At 32.9% G+C, this 18,227-nt stretch overlaps 1 protein-coding gene across 1 annotated transcript in view; it reads right to left on the bottom strand.

The window, feature by feature from the left end:
* Positions 1–18,227, bottom strand: part of Tmeff2 (transmembrane protein with EGF like and two follistatin like domains 2) — a 235,323-nt gene that overhangs the window by 99,613 nt on the left and 117,483 nt on the right. Inside the window, exon 5 of the mRNA XM_076865894.2 lies at positions 4,539–4,635. Within this exon, the coding sequence (XP_076722009.1) occupies positions 4,539–4,635 (97 nt within the window). The remainder of the gene's footprint in view (positions 1–4,538; positions 4,636–18,227) is intronic.

Genomic DNA, 18,227 nt, shown 5'->3' with positions numbered 1-18,227 from the left:
ATTTCAGACCCAGCTATTTCTATGATCAGACCCAGCTATCAGCTTGCTTTTAAAAATATATTAAATCAAGTATCAACCCCAGGGCTCTGAACTACTTCTGACTGACAGGACCAATAGAAAGTTCCAGGCTAATTACTTCTAAGAAATAGTTCCCAGTACAAAGAGTTAACTACTGACCTACTTTAGACTTACAGAGATAATTTATCAGGTAAGATAATTAAATGAATATAAAGCTGTTTCTAAAATGAACCTAGTATCTGGAATATTTGTTGAAATCATAACTTAGTATTCCAGTGCTATCAGATAGGATTTTACTATTTTACAATGAACCAATGTTATTATGTTTGTCTTATTTATAAGACATTCTATTTCTTTATAAATTTAGTTGGAAGGATGTATTTGAGAATCTCTTTGATGTGTAAATGCATTAGTGTTGACTCATTTCAGGCTAGATAGAAGGAGAAGCAATTTTTCAAGTCCTTCCTTTTTCCTTCCCTTAACCCCTTCCTCAAAAAACAGTCATGCACATCCTTTACACAGGGTTTCAACTGCTTTTGAAGTCTGTCTTAAATAAAGGATGCTCTGGTATTTCATATGGTGTGGTATCTTGCTGAATTTTAACTCTCTTTGGAAACTTGATTTTTTTTTCAATATTTAGGTAAATATCCACAACTGAAGAGTTTTTTGGTAATAGTCTGTTGTCTTTCCTCTTAGGAAAACCTGAACATTTTCTGATTTGTATAATCCTTGATCTTCCCATAGGAAGAAAAAGGCAAGAGAGAACCTTGCAATGAAATCGCCAGACAAAAAACTGGGTCTTAGATTAGATTATAAGCCATCTGTTTTCTCAAAATAAAAGCATTAAATATTAGGTCACTGGTATCCTAGCTTATCAATGCCAACCCCTAATTATTATTTTTTTCTTCTTCTTCAACTTTCTTTTTCCCCTTTGTGATCATTTCATTTCTTCTCCCTCTCCAGTGTGCCTTGCTCCTAAATTCAAAAACTCATCTAACTTGGAAGGCTGATCAGATGACAGCAAACTGGCTTTTTAATTCTAACAAATATTTATCTTCATTCGGGAAGTACTTGGGTAATTCTGAGTAACCAGACTTAGCTCTTGTGGCAAAATGTAAAATATTAATTTCTTACCCCAGGGTTAAAGAAAGATCAAGAATTATTTTTTCACCTTTGTATATGCATTGTAGACATGATAACAGCATTTATTATTACTATTTCTTTATATCTCATTTTTACTTCTTTATGTAGGATAGAAGAAATTTATTTGCATAAAATCATAGTTAAGTTGATGTCAAAGATAAAACACTGAGTTTCATTCTCTGTGGCCAGATGGCATATGCAGTATTTTATGTTTGCAAGAGAATCTGGCTGTGGTCTCATTCAAAATCAACAGTGTATTTGAGCCCAAGGAAGTTCTATTGATTAGTACTGTAAGTCAGATCACCCTCGTATCACTTCCTATCTTACTTTATAGCCTCTTTCATTCCATGCTTATTTAATTTCATTTATTGTTTTATTCCTATGTCCTTCAGCTGTTTCTAATCTGCCCTTCATGGTCATAACTAAATATAATATGCTAACATACAAAGATATTTATGTAAATGAAAATCAATGCACTCATCACCTCAGCACTGTTCTTTATTGCTTACATTGGATATATTAAATACATTTTATTTAAATGCTAACAACTTTTCATTCTTGCCCGGGAAGTACAATGACCTTGTTGGCTCCCTGCCCCTGCAGCCCTCTAATCTTCACAGCTATGGTCACTTAGCCCCCATCTGGAGGTTCAAATTTACTCCAATTTTTAGAACTAATCTTGTCCCTAGGCTGGGGACATGCAAGATATCCTAGCCAAAAGCTAACTGATTTAGCAACCAGTGAGCATTGCTGTTGGTTTCATTTTGACCTTGTAACTGACTTCCCAGATTTAGGCTATGCATCTCTCCACCTCTGGTAACCAAGACTTGGCTTTCTATACCACTTCCACTAAATGAATATCTACCTAGTCTTTCCAGTTTCAGTCTCTGATTTGCTTTCCTGTTGAGTACCTAATTCCTCCATGACTGAGGTCTGTCTTGTTCTTCTCATTTACCATTGTTTATCACTAGGCTGCTACTTCTGAACTCCAGTTGCCATAGTTGGGCCCTATAGTCAACTGCTGAACTTTTCTGATGCTACTAGCTTAGTCTATATCTCCATGAACTACCTTCATACCTTAGATCTGAACTTTTGCAAGATATCAGAAACGACACTCTGCTTGCTTGGATGGTTTCCCACTGACTGAAGTAAGCATCTCTCTAGTCACTGGCTCTAATCTGCAGGTCCTGAGTGTTACTGTGAATACACTGCCTGCAATCTGGCCATGTCACTATTCCAGCCACCACAGGAAAGAAATACTCTTTTAATTGTATCTTGGATGAATTGTCAAGCTAACACCTTCTGGTTACTTTCAACTTATATTTCATCTTGGCCCCATCATTTAGACAACTCAAGACCTGTTCTATTCTTTGAACATCAAAATAATAATAGAATATACTTACTACGATTATTTGAAGAAAGCCAAGAAAAAAAATGTGTAAAAATAATGAAACACATGGTAAGCAATCAATAACTTTTAGCTGATATTGTAATCTCATGTCTTAAATCTTTGTACTTAGAAAGTGGAAATGGTCATTAAAATGATGAGAAAAGAGAAGAATGGAAGAAATTCTTTAGGCAATGACTAACTCATATTTGTGTTTTTAAAGCAAAATAATTTACAGCAAGAAAGTTAACAGCTTGAAATTTGACATGGAACTCCTGATGCTGTCAGAGATTCTTTGGATCAGTCATTTATTTTAGAGCAGTGTTTCTATAATCATTTGAGAAGTTTTAGAAAAATAACATTTTAAGTTGATATCTGAAATTCTGAGTCATTAAGTTTGAGGTAGCATTAAAGAATTGGTATGTTTAAAAAATTCCTAAAGGAATTTTGATGATCTGCTACATTTTGGAACCATGAACCCACCAACCACATGATGCTCAGGATGTTCTGCAGTAAATGTACATCTGTCTATGGCAATATTTTCATGCAGTGAATGTAGACTCTGACTCCACTCCTACCTGCCCATTGGCGAGAAGTGTCAACAGAAAGGGAAATGCTACCATTATCTGCTTTCATCGATAGAAGCTTGTAACAGTTGGCTATTTATTACATGGCAGTGCTTACCTACAAGTATCCCAGTTTATTCAGATGGAATCTTCATATTTCTTTGCATTAAAAATGTAACTGTTGATTGTTTCTCTCTTGTCCAAATTACCTTGCCTTCATTTTTGTTGTTGTTTTCATTTCCCTTAGATAAATTTCTCCTTCCACTCACAAAAGTTTGATTAAATGCCTGTTAACTGCTCTAGGAAAATACATATTGACAAAACAAGAGCAACCAACTGTTTTGTATGAACATTGTGAGATGCAAGTAAGAGAGTGTGTGGGAGTGGGTGGGGGGGAAGAGGAGGAGATGAAAGAGAGACTAACTCCCTCTTTTCACTATGAAGACACAAAAAACTCACTCTCATCTTTTGGTCGTTCTCTTTGCTATAAGATCAGGCCAGGCCCAATACACCTGGATGTTACAGAAAGCTAAAATTTTGACACCCACTCAAAATAATGAATATTATTGGTTGTATGTTCACCATATCATTATAAGGAAAGCTAAGTATTACTTGGAGGAAAAGAGAAGTTGATCCTACAGAGCAGGCCAGTGGTCATTTTTTATTAAGTGTCTTCCCAATTCAGTTATGAATGTGCACCTGCACATTCCCTAAATCAAATATCTGTGGTTATCAGACCTTACCATCTCAGAAATCATATTAGCACTGCTGTGGTCAGAGTGTGTGTTGTCAGTGAACATGCTGAATCCTCCTCCCTTGAAGACCCGGATGTCAGGAGGTACAGTCTTTGGTGAGTCTTCATGTTAGTAACATTACTGAAGGCCCAGAGTCATCTTGTGCTTCTTTCACCTTGGTAGGTACAGTGAGAAGAAGGCTGTCTATAAGAAAATGGGTCCTCACCAACTTTTGCTTGAAGTGTTAATTTTGGAATTCTCAGTCTCTAGAATGGTGTGAAATTAGTTTCTGTTTCTCGGCTATCCAGTTTATGGTATTTTATTATAGCAACTTGGTTAGAGTTAGAGAGCAATCTGACATTGTTTCTCGATGTTTGTTTCCTGAGAGATATTCCTGTAAATATGATTTTTCCTATTATATCTTAACATTGCCAAGCGTTAGAAGGGGGGAATCATTGATATTTTAGTGTGCCTTATCAGGTAATGCCCTGGATAGCTTCCCAGCTGGCCTACCTCTTAATTCAGTTCCAGAAATTCCTTGCTACTATTTTTACCCTCATTTTTACCCTCCTTAGGAACCCAAAAGAAAAGAAAACACCAACAATGTCTTCTTTTGGGGAACAGTTTATGGAATAAAAAAAATAATAATTGCTATCATTATTTTGTTTAAGACTGAAAACAGCATCTTACCAGACATCCTCAGCATCCTCATCACATTCTGCGCCAAACTGGCAAATATCACAGGTAGATGTCTCCTTCTGACTGGTTTCTCCAGAGCCCTCATGGACTGCAGGACAGAAAAAAGTAAACAAAGGAAATGCAGATAAGTGTGCGTACAATCAACAATGTTGACACAGTTCTCTGATAAAGCTGTTAATTTCCAATGGACCTGTCTGCTACCAGGGCTTTATAGGAACATCATTCTCAACCGTTTTCTTCCCCTTTAAGGGTAACTCTAGCAACGCTATGCTACCGATTGGAATGTAGTCAACACTTCTTCTGAAAAGCAAAATAAAGTAACTAAGAAGTATGTTTACTGGATTTATAAAAAATTGCTCAGCTAGCAAATAGAATATATGAAAGAGCTCTTTAATGAAAAAGGATTTAGACTGTTATCTCCGTAGAAGAAAAATTTAGTGTCTAGTTTAGGAAAACTACTGAGTTATCTCTTATTGCTAAATTATAGACATTTTTCATTCAAAGGTTTTCATGTATAATTTTTAAAATATTATATAGATAGTCATATCTTATTAGATATGTCCACTTTCCCCTCCTCAAACTGCTAAGTACTTGTGGGGAAAATATGTTGATTATAAGTCTTTAGAAAACAGCTCTCGTTTTAACTGTCATTTCTTGAATCTTACATAAAAATTGGACAGGGCAAATCATAGTGATTTACTCTTAGAGTTTTGGACATAAATTTTATTTAAAATATATATATTTAGTCACTGGTGATGATCATTTATACTGGCCCTTGCCATCCCCAGAATTACAGGTATAAAAATAGGCAAAATGTAACCTAATTACAAAATGCACCTTTCAAAAATCATGACACGATGATATCAACTGATAAAAAAAATTCTAGTATTTTAAGTAGGGAGGAATAAGCTGGACTTTTGAGGTGACAGACTATTGTTTACCAATTAAAAGAATGTTATTAAAAGAAAAAGTGGCTTTACTTGCAAGTGAAAAATCGCAACTATCTAACTACTACAAAGATAATCAGATTTCATGGACAGATTGCATGCTTTAAAACATATGTTTAAAATCTAAGAGGGCTTTAAAAAGTGCACTTCTGCAAAGATCACATATCTTCAAGAAAAAAATATGAGAAATTCCTGTCTTTATGAACTCTAATAAAACATTTTTAACAAATAATTTAAAACATGCACCCTGAGCTTGCCAAATTCAATATTATTTTAACACTTTATTTTTTCATTTCTTTTTTGTTTATTAACAGGATTTTTAATATTTATAAAAACAAAGAACTGCACTTCTTAATTTTAATTTATTACCATGCAGATGACTGATTTGTTATACCAAAATAAATAAATAAATAAATAAATAAATAAATAAATAAGACACAAATCTCAAGGAGAGATTTCTGTTTTGTAGCTCTTTCAGGAGAGGTGGGAAGCATTATTGTCTTCTAAAACAATATATTTTTTGTGTGCCTGAGGATCTGAAGTTATATTGCTTTAGTTTCTCTGTGCTTGACAACCCCTTAATTTGTGTTAAAATTACAAATTTAATAGGTCATCTATAATTGCAAAAATATTGATGGCATAATTTTGAATTTGGGCGACTTTAAAAAAAAAGTGTTTTTCCCCCCAAAGAAGAAAGGATGTTAGGCTCTAATAGAACAAAGAACAATTGTCTTATTATCCACTCTATTACTCTGATACAGGGAAGACCATTAGAGTGGACCATTGGGATAAGAAGGAAGCTGAGGCCGTACCTCAGGGGAGCCTGAACAGCTGAGGCTGGATTCTTTATTACTTTCTTATTATTAATGCAACACAGAAGCTGCTAATGGGAGAGAGCTTTTTAGTGTTAGCAAGATTAGCAACTTCCAGGTTAAAGCTTCCCATCACTCAGGAAACACACTAACGCAAAGGGAAGGTCCTTAATGACCAGCGAGGGCTGCTTAGAGCAGTCCCATTTTCTTTAGCGCTGAGATCCTTGGTTCGAGATCTACTGGAAGTAATCCAGGGATGAATTTTGCTAACTCAGGGGGGGCTAATAATAATATTTCTATCCAAAGTCACATTACATTTCTATAAAAGGGCAGTTATTGGAAGAACAGGGATGTTTGGAAATTTTCTCATAAGGAGAAGTAAATCCAGAGGAAGCTATAGCAATAGCCCCATCAATAAATATTTTGAGAATTAAATGTCTTTATATGAAGTCATCCTCAATGAAAACTATAGTAAAATCTTTCCATATTACCTGAAGCACAGATTTTCACGTTTATAAAGCACAAGCAATTAAAAAAGTGCCCAGCTTTCATTTAATCTTGTGGACCAATGGTTATTAGAACTGGAGCTAAGAGTTCTGGCAGATTTATTTATTTATTTATTTAAACATAAATGTCTTGTAATATTCTTGGAAATACTGAATTAACTGAAATACTGAATTTTGGGGCTTGGATATGCACATTCTAAAAAGCGGACAGTCCCTTAGTGATAATCTATGTCTTAAGCAATACCAACAAGACCCCATTTGTTCCAAGCCTTCTCCTCATGTTGTCCAGCACAGGGTTTCTAACACTACAAAAGTCCCAGGAAGCATCTGAGGTTTTGTTAAAGGGAGATTCTGCTTCAGTAGGTAAGAGGAGCAGCTTGAGGTTCTCCGTTTCTTACATGCCCCCAGATACTGCTGCTACTGTGGCTGGTCCACAGATTACATTTTGAGTTGAAAAAATAGCATTGTGTTTTTCAAACCACAATTCACAATCTATTAGTAGGTAGTGAAACTTATGAATCACAATCCACATTTTTGTAGATACAAAACATACTAGACTAGAAAATATCAAAGTGCATCTCATTTAGCATTAATATGTCAGATTTTATAACAATGTTTTAGTTACATAAATGTACACTCATACAAGGCTGCAATATAAATTACAATTCTTACTAAAGGTCAGAGTCACGAAAGCTTTCTTGAAAACCACTGATTTAGCATGTTACATGCTCAGTAATGTGTGTTGAATTGGACTGTTTCTTGTCTTTCTACATTACCAGAAATGGGAAGGATCAGTACTTAATTATTTGCAGTTATATACTGATTATACAGCAATAAAACACCTTTATCCTAAAGTATTATCTTAACCATGCATTTGCATTCTAAGTCCTTTATTTTGTAGTAAAGTTTTAAACCCTTTATTTTGAAGTTGTGAAGCAAAAGAATTATTTCCTTGTATTTCACAGAAACTTAGGTTTTGGCAAGTGATTGAAAGAAATTTGAGGGGCAAGGGAGGTGGAGCTACTGAAAGAGCAGCATATTTAATATGTCATTCTACAGTTAAAACTGATTGATTCCTTTTAGGAAGATTTGGAATTGGAGGCTTATTAAAATGATAATGTTATGTTTTCCTCAAATCTCTCTGCCCTGGTGTTTTTTCCTGAAGGTTCCTAAAGTTCTTTACTCACCACTCTGTTCTGTCCCAATACAGGTGGGCACACTAGTCTGACACATCAACAGGCCTACTGAGCCCAGTTTCTCTGCTGAACTCACTATCATAAATAACTCAACCTCCTGTTTCTCTTGTAATATTCTTAACCTATTCTGAATACATGGTGAAATATAATGTTCAAATACTTAATCATTCAGTGTCACTTAATTTGTTAAGAACTGAGTTAAAACTGACATTCAGTAAAACACTCAGATCATAAGGATTCTTTTCAATCAGGTTTGAAGAGTGCATATGAAGACACATATGAAATGATTATCTCAGAAAGGAAACTTTCTGCTCCTTCCCACTACAATTGCATTTCCCTACCACCATGCTACTTACATACAAGCAGATCATTGATCAGCACAGATTAGTTTTAATGATTTTAGAAATCATCTCAATGTAATAATACAACAATGTAAATTATGTTGAGATTATTTTGCTCAGAATAATTTGAGATTCAGATCGTTGCAGAGTTTAGTAGCTTGATAGCTGGATAGTAGAGCATGTACTTATCATTACATGAGGCCCTGGGCTTAATCCCCAGTACCAAAAGTAGATGAATAGACAAATAAGTAAATAAATGGAAAGAAATTATAATTGTGTACTTATGAATAAAGCGGACATAAATATTCTTGGTAAAAGGTTTCTGGTGCACATATTATTTTTCAGCACCAAGGATTGAATGTAAAGGTGCTCTAACATTGAGGTACATCCTCAGTCCTTTTATTTCAATATAATGTCTCCCCGAGTTGCTCAGGTTAGCCTTAAATATAAAATCCTTCTGCCCAAGTCTTCCAAGTAACTGGAATTACAAGCATGCACCAACACAGCCATGTACATATGTTTTTGTTTCTCTTGGAAAACTACCTAGCAGTAGGATTATTGAGTCTTAAGGTAAAAGTTATTGTTGCTGGTATTTTTACATTTATTTCCCAGTGCAGAAAATTTTAAAAATATTTTGGACACATTTTTGTTTTGTTTTGTTTTGTCAGATATACATCTTGTGATTTTTTTTCTATTTTTAGATGATGTGCTTTTTTCCCCCCCCAATGAGAAACGTTTTTTGATGAAGTTAATTGTCTTTTGTGTGAGTCTTATATTTATGGCTCTTTTAGGAAGCTTTCTTCTCAAAGGTCAGGAAGATATTTATGTTTTCTTTAAGTCTCAAAATTTATATTTTTAAATTTTTACACTTAGGTTTATGAGCATCTTAAATTGGATTTTATGTATGATATGAAGTTAAGATTGAGAATGGTTTCTCCAAATATTTTTACTTTTCTCTCTTGATTTGTAATGTGGTAAAATGCCCTGCAGTAAGCCAACCTCACATTCCTGGAAAACCCTAACCTATATATTGACATTTTTTTATTTACTGCTGGATTTCATATGCTAATATTTTGTAAAGAATTTTTGTATTCATTTTCATGAGATATTCTTGCTATAATACTCTTTTCTTATATTGTCCATGCCTGATTTTAGTGTATGAGTTAAAATGGCTTCATGATATGAGTTAGGAAGCATTCTTATATTTGGTTCTTTAAGAAAGAGGTTATGGCAGTATGTAAAAAAGTGGATGTGTAACCAATGTGATTCTGCAATATGTATATGGGGTAAAAATGGGAGTTCATAATCTGCTTGAATCAAATGTATGAAATATGATATGTCAAGAGCTTTGTAATGTTTTGAACAACTAATAATAAAAAAAGAAAGAGGTTGTGTATGATGAAGAGTTATTATTTTCCTGTGCATAAGATTGTTATAATTCATTAAGGAAATTACCTGGTACAAGAGTAATTTTTCAAAGTTATTCAATTACTAATTTAGTTTCTTTATATAAGACTATTTAATGTTCCCATCTTATTGTTTTCTGTTCTTTATTTTTATATATTTCCTTTATGTTACATGATTAGGGTTTAAATTATTATTTTTATAGTTTCTCAAAATAGAGGTACTTTATACTTTCTTATTTTCTAACACTGGTATTTAAACCTATAGATATTCTCGTAAAGACTGATTTAGCTGCATCTCACAAATATTGATGTGTTGTGTTTTCATGTATTTCTGTTCAGAGTACATACCATATTATCCTTTGAACTTTCTTCTCTGATCCATAAATTACTTAGTAGTATGTTTTTAACTTTCAAATATTTAGGGATTTTTCAAAGGTTCATTATTTTTATTCATCTTTATTAAATGCAATAATTTAATTTGTCATGGCTAGAGAACACAATTTAAATTAAATCATCTGAAATATATTGAAACTTGTTTTGTGGTTTTATGACCCAGAATATGGTCTATATTGAACATCCTTAGAAACTACAACTTTCTCTTGTGTGGAGAATTTTCCTATCAATGTTAATGGCTTAAGTCAATGGTTAGTGCAATTACATTATCCATAACTATACTAATGTTTTTGTTTAATTGTTTTATCTGTTACTGAGAAAAGAGTTTAAAATCCCCATTGGTGACAGTAAATTTGCTGCTAGTTACCTTTTGTTTTGTTAATTTTTATCTTGCATTTGGCAATTCTGCTATTGGATGTTTAGTGGTCTGATGACAAGAATCCCTGGTAATGCTATTCATCTTGAAGTCTACTTTATCCTGATATTCATACTTTATCACCAGCTTTCTTTTGCTTTTTATTCACATTCTTTTACTTTAAATCTGTTTCCTTATGGTTAAAATGTGTTTCTATGCGATCTTAATATGTATGCACTTAATCAGAATGCAGCTTTGGCTTTTGTCCAGTGTGAAAAATATGTCCATTTATTCTAATTTAATTACTGATATGTGTGGTTTTTAAGCCTGCCAATTTGATGCTTGAATCATATTTTACTTCTCTTCTTGTGTTATTCTTTTCCCTTTTCTTCTTTCTTTTGGCGAGTCAACTATTCTATGGTATTAATTTTATTTTATCTCTTCTAATGATATATGGAAGAAATGTTTCATTTTGTGTTATTATTTTGATGGCTATTTTAAATTTTCTTTAAATTATCCTAACCTATTACTTCATTACAAGCTTAATAACTTTATGAAAACATATTTCCAATGGCTTATCTTGCAATTGTTTCATTCTTACCATTATGTGTTTTATTTCTTCCCACATGGTAGAATTCATGTTTCCTTTAAAATTATCTTTACTTTAAATTAGCCATCCTACTCTTGTATGCTAATTTCCAAATCAAAAATCCTAATGAAGTCACCTGCCAATTCTTGCTAACGATGTGACTTTGACCTATATTTGCTTTAACTTTTCAAGACCTGTGTGTAGAATTATATTCTCCATGGAAAAGACTATTGGCATATGACACTCAGAGTAGATTTATTGTTTTTCCATTGTTTTCCTCTCTTTCTAATACTGTAGCTCTAGGACTTGGAGTGTCATGATACCACACTTGGCCTTGTGACACTAATTTGCCATGAATATGTGAGTGGAGTCAAGAGAGCTCTGGATAGAAGCTATAAAAAGGCTATTGTGTAGATTTGTACTTTCTTGCTCTTTCCCTTTGTATAAAAAAAAAAGACACATTCTAAAATATGGGTTGTTCTTTCAACCAGTTCCAGCATAAGAAGAAGATATATAGAGCAGAGCCATAGCTGACCGTAGCTAAAGGAGCAAGATATATGCCATTGGTGCTGCAAACCACTGAGATTTTGAGGTCATTTTTTACTGTAGTTTTACCTAGTGAAAACTGACTAATAAAACATGGATAAATGTTATTAATACACCCTAGGAAAATAAATATATTCATATCTCAGATTTTTCTTGCTATACTTAGCTATACAACCTTAGCTCTGCTTTTAATTTTCTTCAAGTCTGCTTTGCATCTTTTTAAAATTTTCTTTCCATGTCAGCATACGTTCTATAATAGTTTAAGCATATTTCTTCTATTGCATATTTATTTTTTCTCCAAATAATACTACCTTTCCAGTCTATGTATGACTCCCATTTTCTCTTGCATGAGCTTTAGAACTTCTTTTTAACCAACCTATAAAGTGTTTAATTTGTATTAAGTATAGTATAAAGATGTATAAATAGAAATCTCCAATTGCATCAAGTCTGAAGTAAGTGGCTCAAGTAAGTGGTCTGAGAAACAGAGTGTATCAATAAACAGGATGAGCTTTCCAGATTTAAATGGGGATTATTTATATAGTTTTATATATTAGGGATTATTTAAATAATTATGAATTTGAGAAAAAGAAACTTTTATATAAATATTATGTTGACCATAATCTTAATTATTTAAAAATTTAGAACACATTTTTTTTTCTCCTTCTTTTTCAGTTAATATCAATCTAGTGGTCAGTGTTTTTTCTTAAATTAGTAGAATGACAAAGCAATTTTTGGTAGACTTTTAATTTCTTTCTGCTTTCTGCTTTTTTACATAAATAAAAAAAATGGTTAATGATAGTATTCAATATACCTGTTGCAACTAAAATTACTTAATCAAATTGTGAATGACAATTGTTTCTTTGTTAACTAATTTAGTAAATTACAATAACTTTATTACCTAAAAGCTGAACTGTGAGTGTCCCTTCCAATGAAGGATATGGTCCACTTAAAGAATGGAAAGGATATTTTAATTCACACTTTCCATTCCTTCTTTAATTTGTGCAACTGCTTAATTTGTGCAACTGCTTATATTGCATCTGTATGACAATCTCTCTCATATACTTCTTCTGCAAGTAAGTTGGATTTAAATAAGAGGAGTTGTTGACAGTTCCTAGAAGCTCAGAAAGTTCTAGGCTGCTGTGTTTGAGCTATAACAATACCATATTTTACATTTTCTGACTTTTCCCTAGAAATCCCAGTATGACTTTAAAGAAAAATAGGAAAACACTTTCCTTTTTTTTTTTCATTCAATGTGAGGATATTTGTCATATGAATAAAAGCTACACTGTTATATATTATTGAAATGCTAAAATAAGAGAAGTGGCATTTTGGTTTATTATTTGCAAGACTAACATAGTTTAATACTATATATGTATCCATGTCATAATGCAGCAATATATATTCATATTTTAGGAAGGAAATCAATTATCTTTACTTTCTTTTGCTTAAAAAAGTACTAACCTACTGATAATTTTAAATTTTTAATTGATTTAAATGCCAAAAACTGAAGAAAGACTGAAATTATACTTATACATAATGGCTTAAAATTCTAAAAACACTTAAAAAACCCAAGAACCAACTTTATAACTGAGCAAATGTAATTTCATATTAAAGACTTCAAAAGAAGAGATCATTATAGAAAATTTAGTTTTTCATAATTAAGCTAGTTTGCTAGAGCTTGACAAAGCTTCTTTAGAAATAACACATAATTTATCTTCTGCACAACAATGAAAAATAATTTAGGAGATTAATACAAAACTACCTTGTTGAGGCATAATTCTATTGTCATCATTTAAGCCTGACTGATTTCACTTAGTTTTGTCTGAGTCAGAACTGAAGATACTTAGTTTATTTAAAAGGAGGAGGAGAAAGGAAGTCAAGGTGGAAGAAAGGAAGAAAAGGAAGAAGAAAAACAGCTTGATATCATGCATAGCATAATTCAGTTAGATCAAGTTGCTATGCTAGACTTCATGAAATGATATCATATCAATTAAAAGATAATTATAAGAAAAATAGTTCTATTGTTCCCTGCATAATGAATTTGAATCTTTTTATGCATATTCATATAAATGACTTTAATTTTTTTTCCTTATTGAATGCCTAAAAGATGGGAAATTTATTTTTCCTTGATATATTATGAACATTAGTTTAGGTTATGTAGAATATGGTGAGTACCAAGTCCCAGTGAGAGGAGATTAAGGAAAGGCTGGGGGGGTTACTAATAGGAAACAGTGATGTGAGCAACACTTTTGCACAGTTTTTCTGATGAAGCAAACAAAGAATGAGCATTGAACAAATAAGAATTTTGAGTCAAGAAAAATATTTTCATGGAAAAGTAATGTTAAGGTACCTTTGTAGCTAAGAGGAATGATGGAGCAAGAAGGAACAAATGTAGGCAGTAGGGAAAGAAGACATTACAGAAGCAAGGGATTTGAGAAGGAATTGGGTGTAGACAATGGTGTAGTGGTTGGTCTCAGAAGAAGGAACACAGATAGTATAGGAAGAGGGATGGCTGAGTAAGTGGATACATAGGTAAGGAACAAGTAGCACTGACAAGGCAAGAGGAAGTATATCTTTTCTGATTGTACTTGTTGTCTCTTTGTCTCTGCTCATACTTAGGGAAGCCATCGGTTGGGCTAACAGAAAAGAGACAAGATGTGAAATGCTACATGAGAATGAATATATTAATTTGCACTTACTTATTCTACTAGTAAATCTCTGGTGAATAAAGATATATTTTTAATAATTCACACTCCTGTATGTCTTCAGTATATAGCATTTGGTGTTGGTAGCTTAAATGTATTTTGTGATATACAGTTTCATTTCAATAATCAAATAGAGACTATATTAACAAATGATTTAACTTTAATGCACACAAGGTTTATTTTGGTAAAGAGACTTCACAATTTGGTTAAAAACTTACAAGTCCTGTTTGTATCCTACATATTTTCCCATTCCATTGACACTGTACTAGTTCAAATTTCAACAAATCTTGCTTATATTGCTTTCAATCTTTTTTATTAGTGCATACTAATGATGCAGAATAATGGGCTTCATTGTGGTATATTCATATATGTATATTTCATAGATGGATCATTTCTATCCCTGTTTTCTAATAGTCTCTTTTCTACTTTCATGTCACTTTTTTAAATCCCACGTATGAGAGAAAACACACAATACTTGTTCTTTTGAGTCTGGCTTATTTTGCTAAACATGATCTCCAGTTCTATTCATTTTCCTACAAATGATGTAATTTCATTCTTCTTTATGACTGAATAACACTCTGTTTGCATATATACCACATTTTCTTTATCCATTAATCAGTTGAGAGAAACCTAGATTGATTCCATAGCTTGGCTATTGTGAATTGTGCCTTGTAAACATGGGCATATAGGTAACTCTAATGCTGACTTTAATTCCTTTGGGTATATGCTGAGGAGTGGTACATCTGGATAATATGGTTGACCTATTTTGCTTTTTTGAGGCAACTCAGTACTGATTTCAACAGCAAGTGTACTAATTCATACACTCACCAACAGTGTATGTGAGTTGTTTTTCTTGCATCTTTGCCAGCCTTTATTGTTTTGAAATCTTGATGATTGATATTCTAACTGGAGTTAGATGGAATCTCAAAAGTAATTCTGAGATCTCAAACATTTTTGCCATATAATTTTTGGTCCCTTATTCTTCTTTTGAGATGTCTGTTCAGTTCACTTGCTCATTAATTAATTGGAGGGGGGTTGGTTTTAGGTTTTTTGAGTTCTTTACATATTTGGGGCATTAATCCTCTGTTAGGAGAATAGCTGGCCAGATTTTCCCACAATCTGTAGGTTGTGTCTTCTCTCTGTTGATTGTTTGCTGTGCAGAAGCATTTTAATTTGATGCCATCTCATTTGTTGACTCAATATTATTTCCTGAGCTTTTGGAGTTCTATCTAGGAAGTTATTGCCTGTGATTACATCTTGAAGTGTTTCCCTATTTTCTTTTAATTGTTTTAAAGTTTCAGGTTTGTTCGGATGTCTTTGTTCCTTGACTAAATTTTAAAGTAACTAGTAGATCTACACTTGCAAACTTGCTTCTTTTAGATATATCTCCTATGTTCCTAACTGAAATGAAAACATAATCACGTCACTGAACACTGAAAATGACGTGAAGTAACCTAGAGGCAGTGCACACTGGACAAATTTAGACCTTATGCTAGGTGAGCTACACATGGGTTCTTCAGATATTTTCTCAAGCCCCAGATTTTTTTACTTGTAAAGTGAGATGCTTGCCCTGCTTAGAACACAGGCTGGGATGAAGATGAAACAAGCGGATATGTGAAAGTGCTTGCATCCACTAAATTGCTCTGTCACCCTAAGGTGTTATCATTAAGAAAGTGTTAAGTCATTCTCTTATTCCAAGTAAGAAGGATTTTGAAGGAAGTCCAAAAAGACTGAGTTTCCCAAATGTGAATTCTTGGCCCTGTGAATGACCTTATGATGATACTAGTCTGAAAAATCTTTGTGGAAGCAGGGAAATAAGAATCATAAAGCAACATAACAAAAATAAAGAATTAAAGATATGATAGAACTTATAAAGAATGTCTTGCACCAAAACATCCAAATTTGACTTTTGCGTACAAGAAGTAAAAAAGATCAAGGGAGGACAGGTGAGGAGTGGTGAGACGTCTGATAGACGCCCTCAGAGATTGTCCACAGTGGCAGGCTCCTTGTTTTAGCACACTGGACCTTGCTAGGAATAACGCACTAAGGTAGTATTCCCTCCTTTTTCTTATTGATGTAGACAAGAATGGAATTGAGAGCTTTTCCCTTTTCCTTTTTTACTGGCCTGTTATGAGTACTGGTTTGCAATGTAAGCCTAAAAAATATAATCCATCTAAGCCTGGCTTCAAATTCAAGTAAAACTTGAAGACAAAAAAATAAGATAAAGACTTGTTTAAATATATAATTTACTTTAAAAAGTAACAATAATAAAGCAATTTTAAGAGGTCACTACATTTCATAAAATTGGTAAGAACAGCAACAATTTTTTAAAATTGTGTATGTTTTCCAGCAGAGTTTTGCTATTTTAAGGTTCACCCTTGGTTTTGGAATGACAATGACCAAAAATAAGGAAGCTTATTAAGATTATAAATCAGTGTTTCTTATTAGTTTCAGTCTTCTGCTAGATCTAGCTGTACAACTTGACACCTTGCTTGTTCCATAATGAGACACCCAGGTTCATCTCCACAATTTCCCTTCTACTGACTCCAGTTGGTGGAATCTTGTGACTCTTCTCATTCTCTCTTCTAGTTTCCAACTGCCCCTTAAGCTCTGGTTTCAAACCAGTAACTTGTGGTCCATTCTAGATCTCCCCAAGTTCCTTCTTTTTATGCTGTTTCTTGGAATCTACCTGCCCCCAGCAACTCCATTACTTAAATTTCATTGACTCCCAAAGTGCTTGCACATACATTGTTTCAAATCAACATACAAAAAAGCAAACAAGATGAAAAACAAATGTCTTCTTGAAAATGTCAGGAGAGAAAGGTTGTATTTATTTGAATTGAGGTGTAAAAGAAGATATGACCATCTTCCATGAAACAATAAAAGAAGAAAATACTAAATAAAATAAATCCCACAAAATGGTCTAAGAAAGCTAAAGTGCTGGAAGAGGTAAGAAATTGACTCTGAGCCAATCAATATGTCTATTTACAGAACCATTAGCTCAGTCTAAAACTGTAAAGTGAAAAGAATGAAAAATTGTGGAAAAGACATATAGAGTAAAAAAAAAATATAGGTGCATTAGAGAAATTTTTGTTACCATTAGATTGCCCAGGCTATCCAGAGAAAAATGGAGATAAAGTTTACAAAATTAACAATATCTGTTTACAATTTCATCATGAGACCAACTTTCTGAACCTTATTTTTTTAAAAAATTCAAATCAATGAAATTCTATCATTTTCCCTAACTTTTTATAGGTTTGGAAAAATATCTTGAAAATTTAGGGAAAATTTCTAGTGCTCTAAACCATAAGATTTAGGATGAATAGGGACTGTAGTATATTTCTTCAGTTTAAGGGTCATTTAAAAATATATATATTAAAAGACATATAAGGTTTTCAGTCATAAAATATGGTTTACATTTGTGAATTAATAAAATACATTATGGTAAGAATAAACCTTAGAAGTGAACATTTTGAAAGGTCAAAACATTTATTATAACATTGTGGGTTATATTGATGGAATTAAAATTTAAAAAACATACTTTTATAGAGCTTTACTATTGTTCATATTGAAGACTGTGGCCTCTGTTTAGCTGTCACTGAAGAATTTCTAATGAATATGATATATTGGCTAATAAATGTGAATGACACTTCAAAAATACAAATTTGATTGAGATATAATCCTTTCTGTTCAAAGTTTTCCTATTACTTTAAGGATAAAAGTCCACAGTAGTCATTATCATTGTATTTAATCTTTTATGATTGTCCCTAACTAATCTCTCCACCTTCATGTCTAGTCACATGTCATGCTTGTTATGTGACAGCTATACTTATACCTTCCTCAGGAATTTACACATGTTGCTATCAATGTCTATCCAGGCATGT

Source organism: Callospermophilus lateralis, chromosome 9 (assembly GCF_048772815.1).
Source record: "Callospermophilus lateralis isolate mCalLat2 chromosome 9, mCalLat2.hap1, whole genome shotgun sequence".
In the NCBI taxonomy this organism is placed as follows: domain Eukaryota; kingdom Metazoa; phylum Chordata; class Mammalia; order Rodentia; family Sciuridae; genus Callospermophilus; species Callospermophilus lateralis.
Note: the sequence above shows the minus strand (reverse complement) of the source record. Positions and strands in the feature narration are given on the sequence as shown.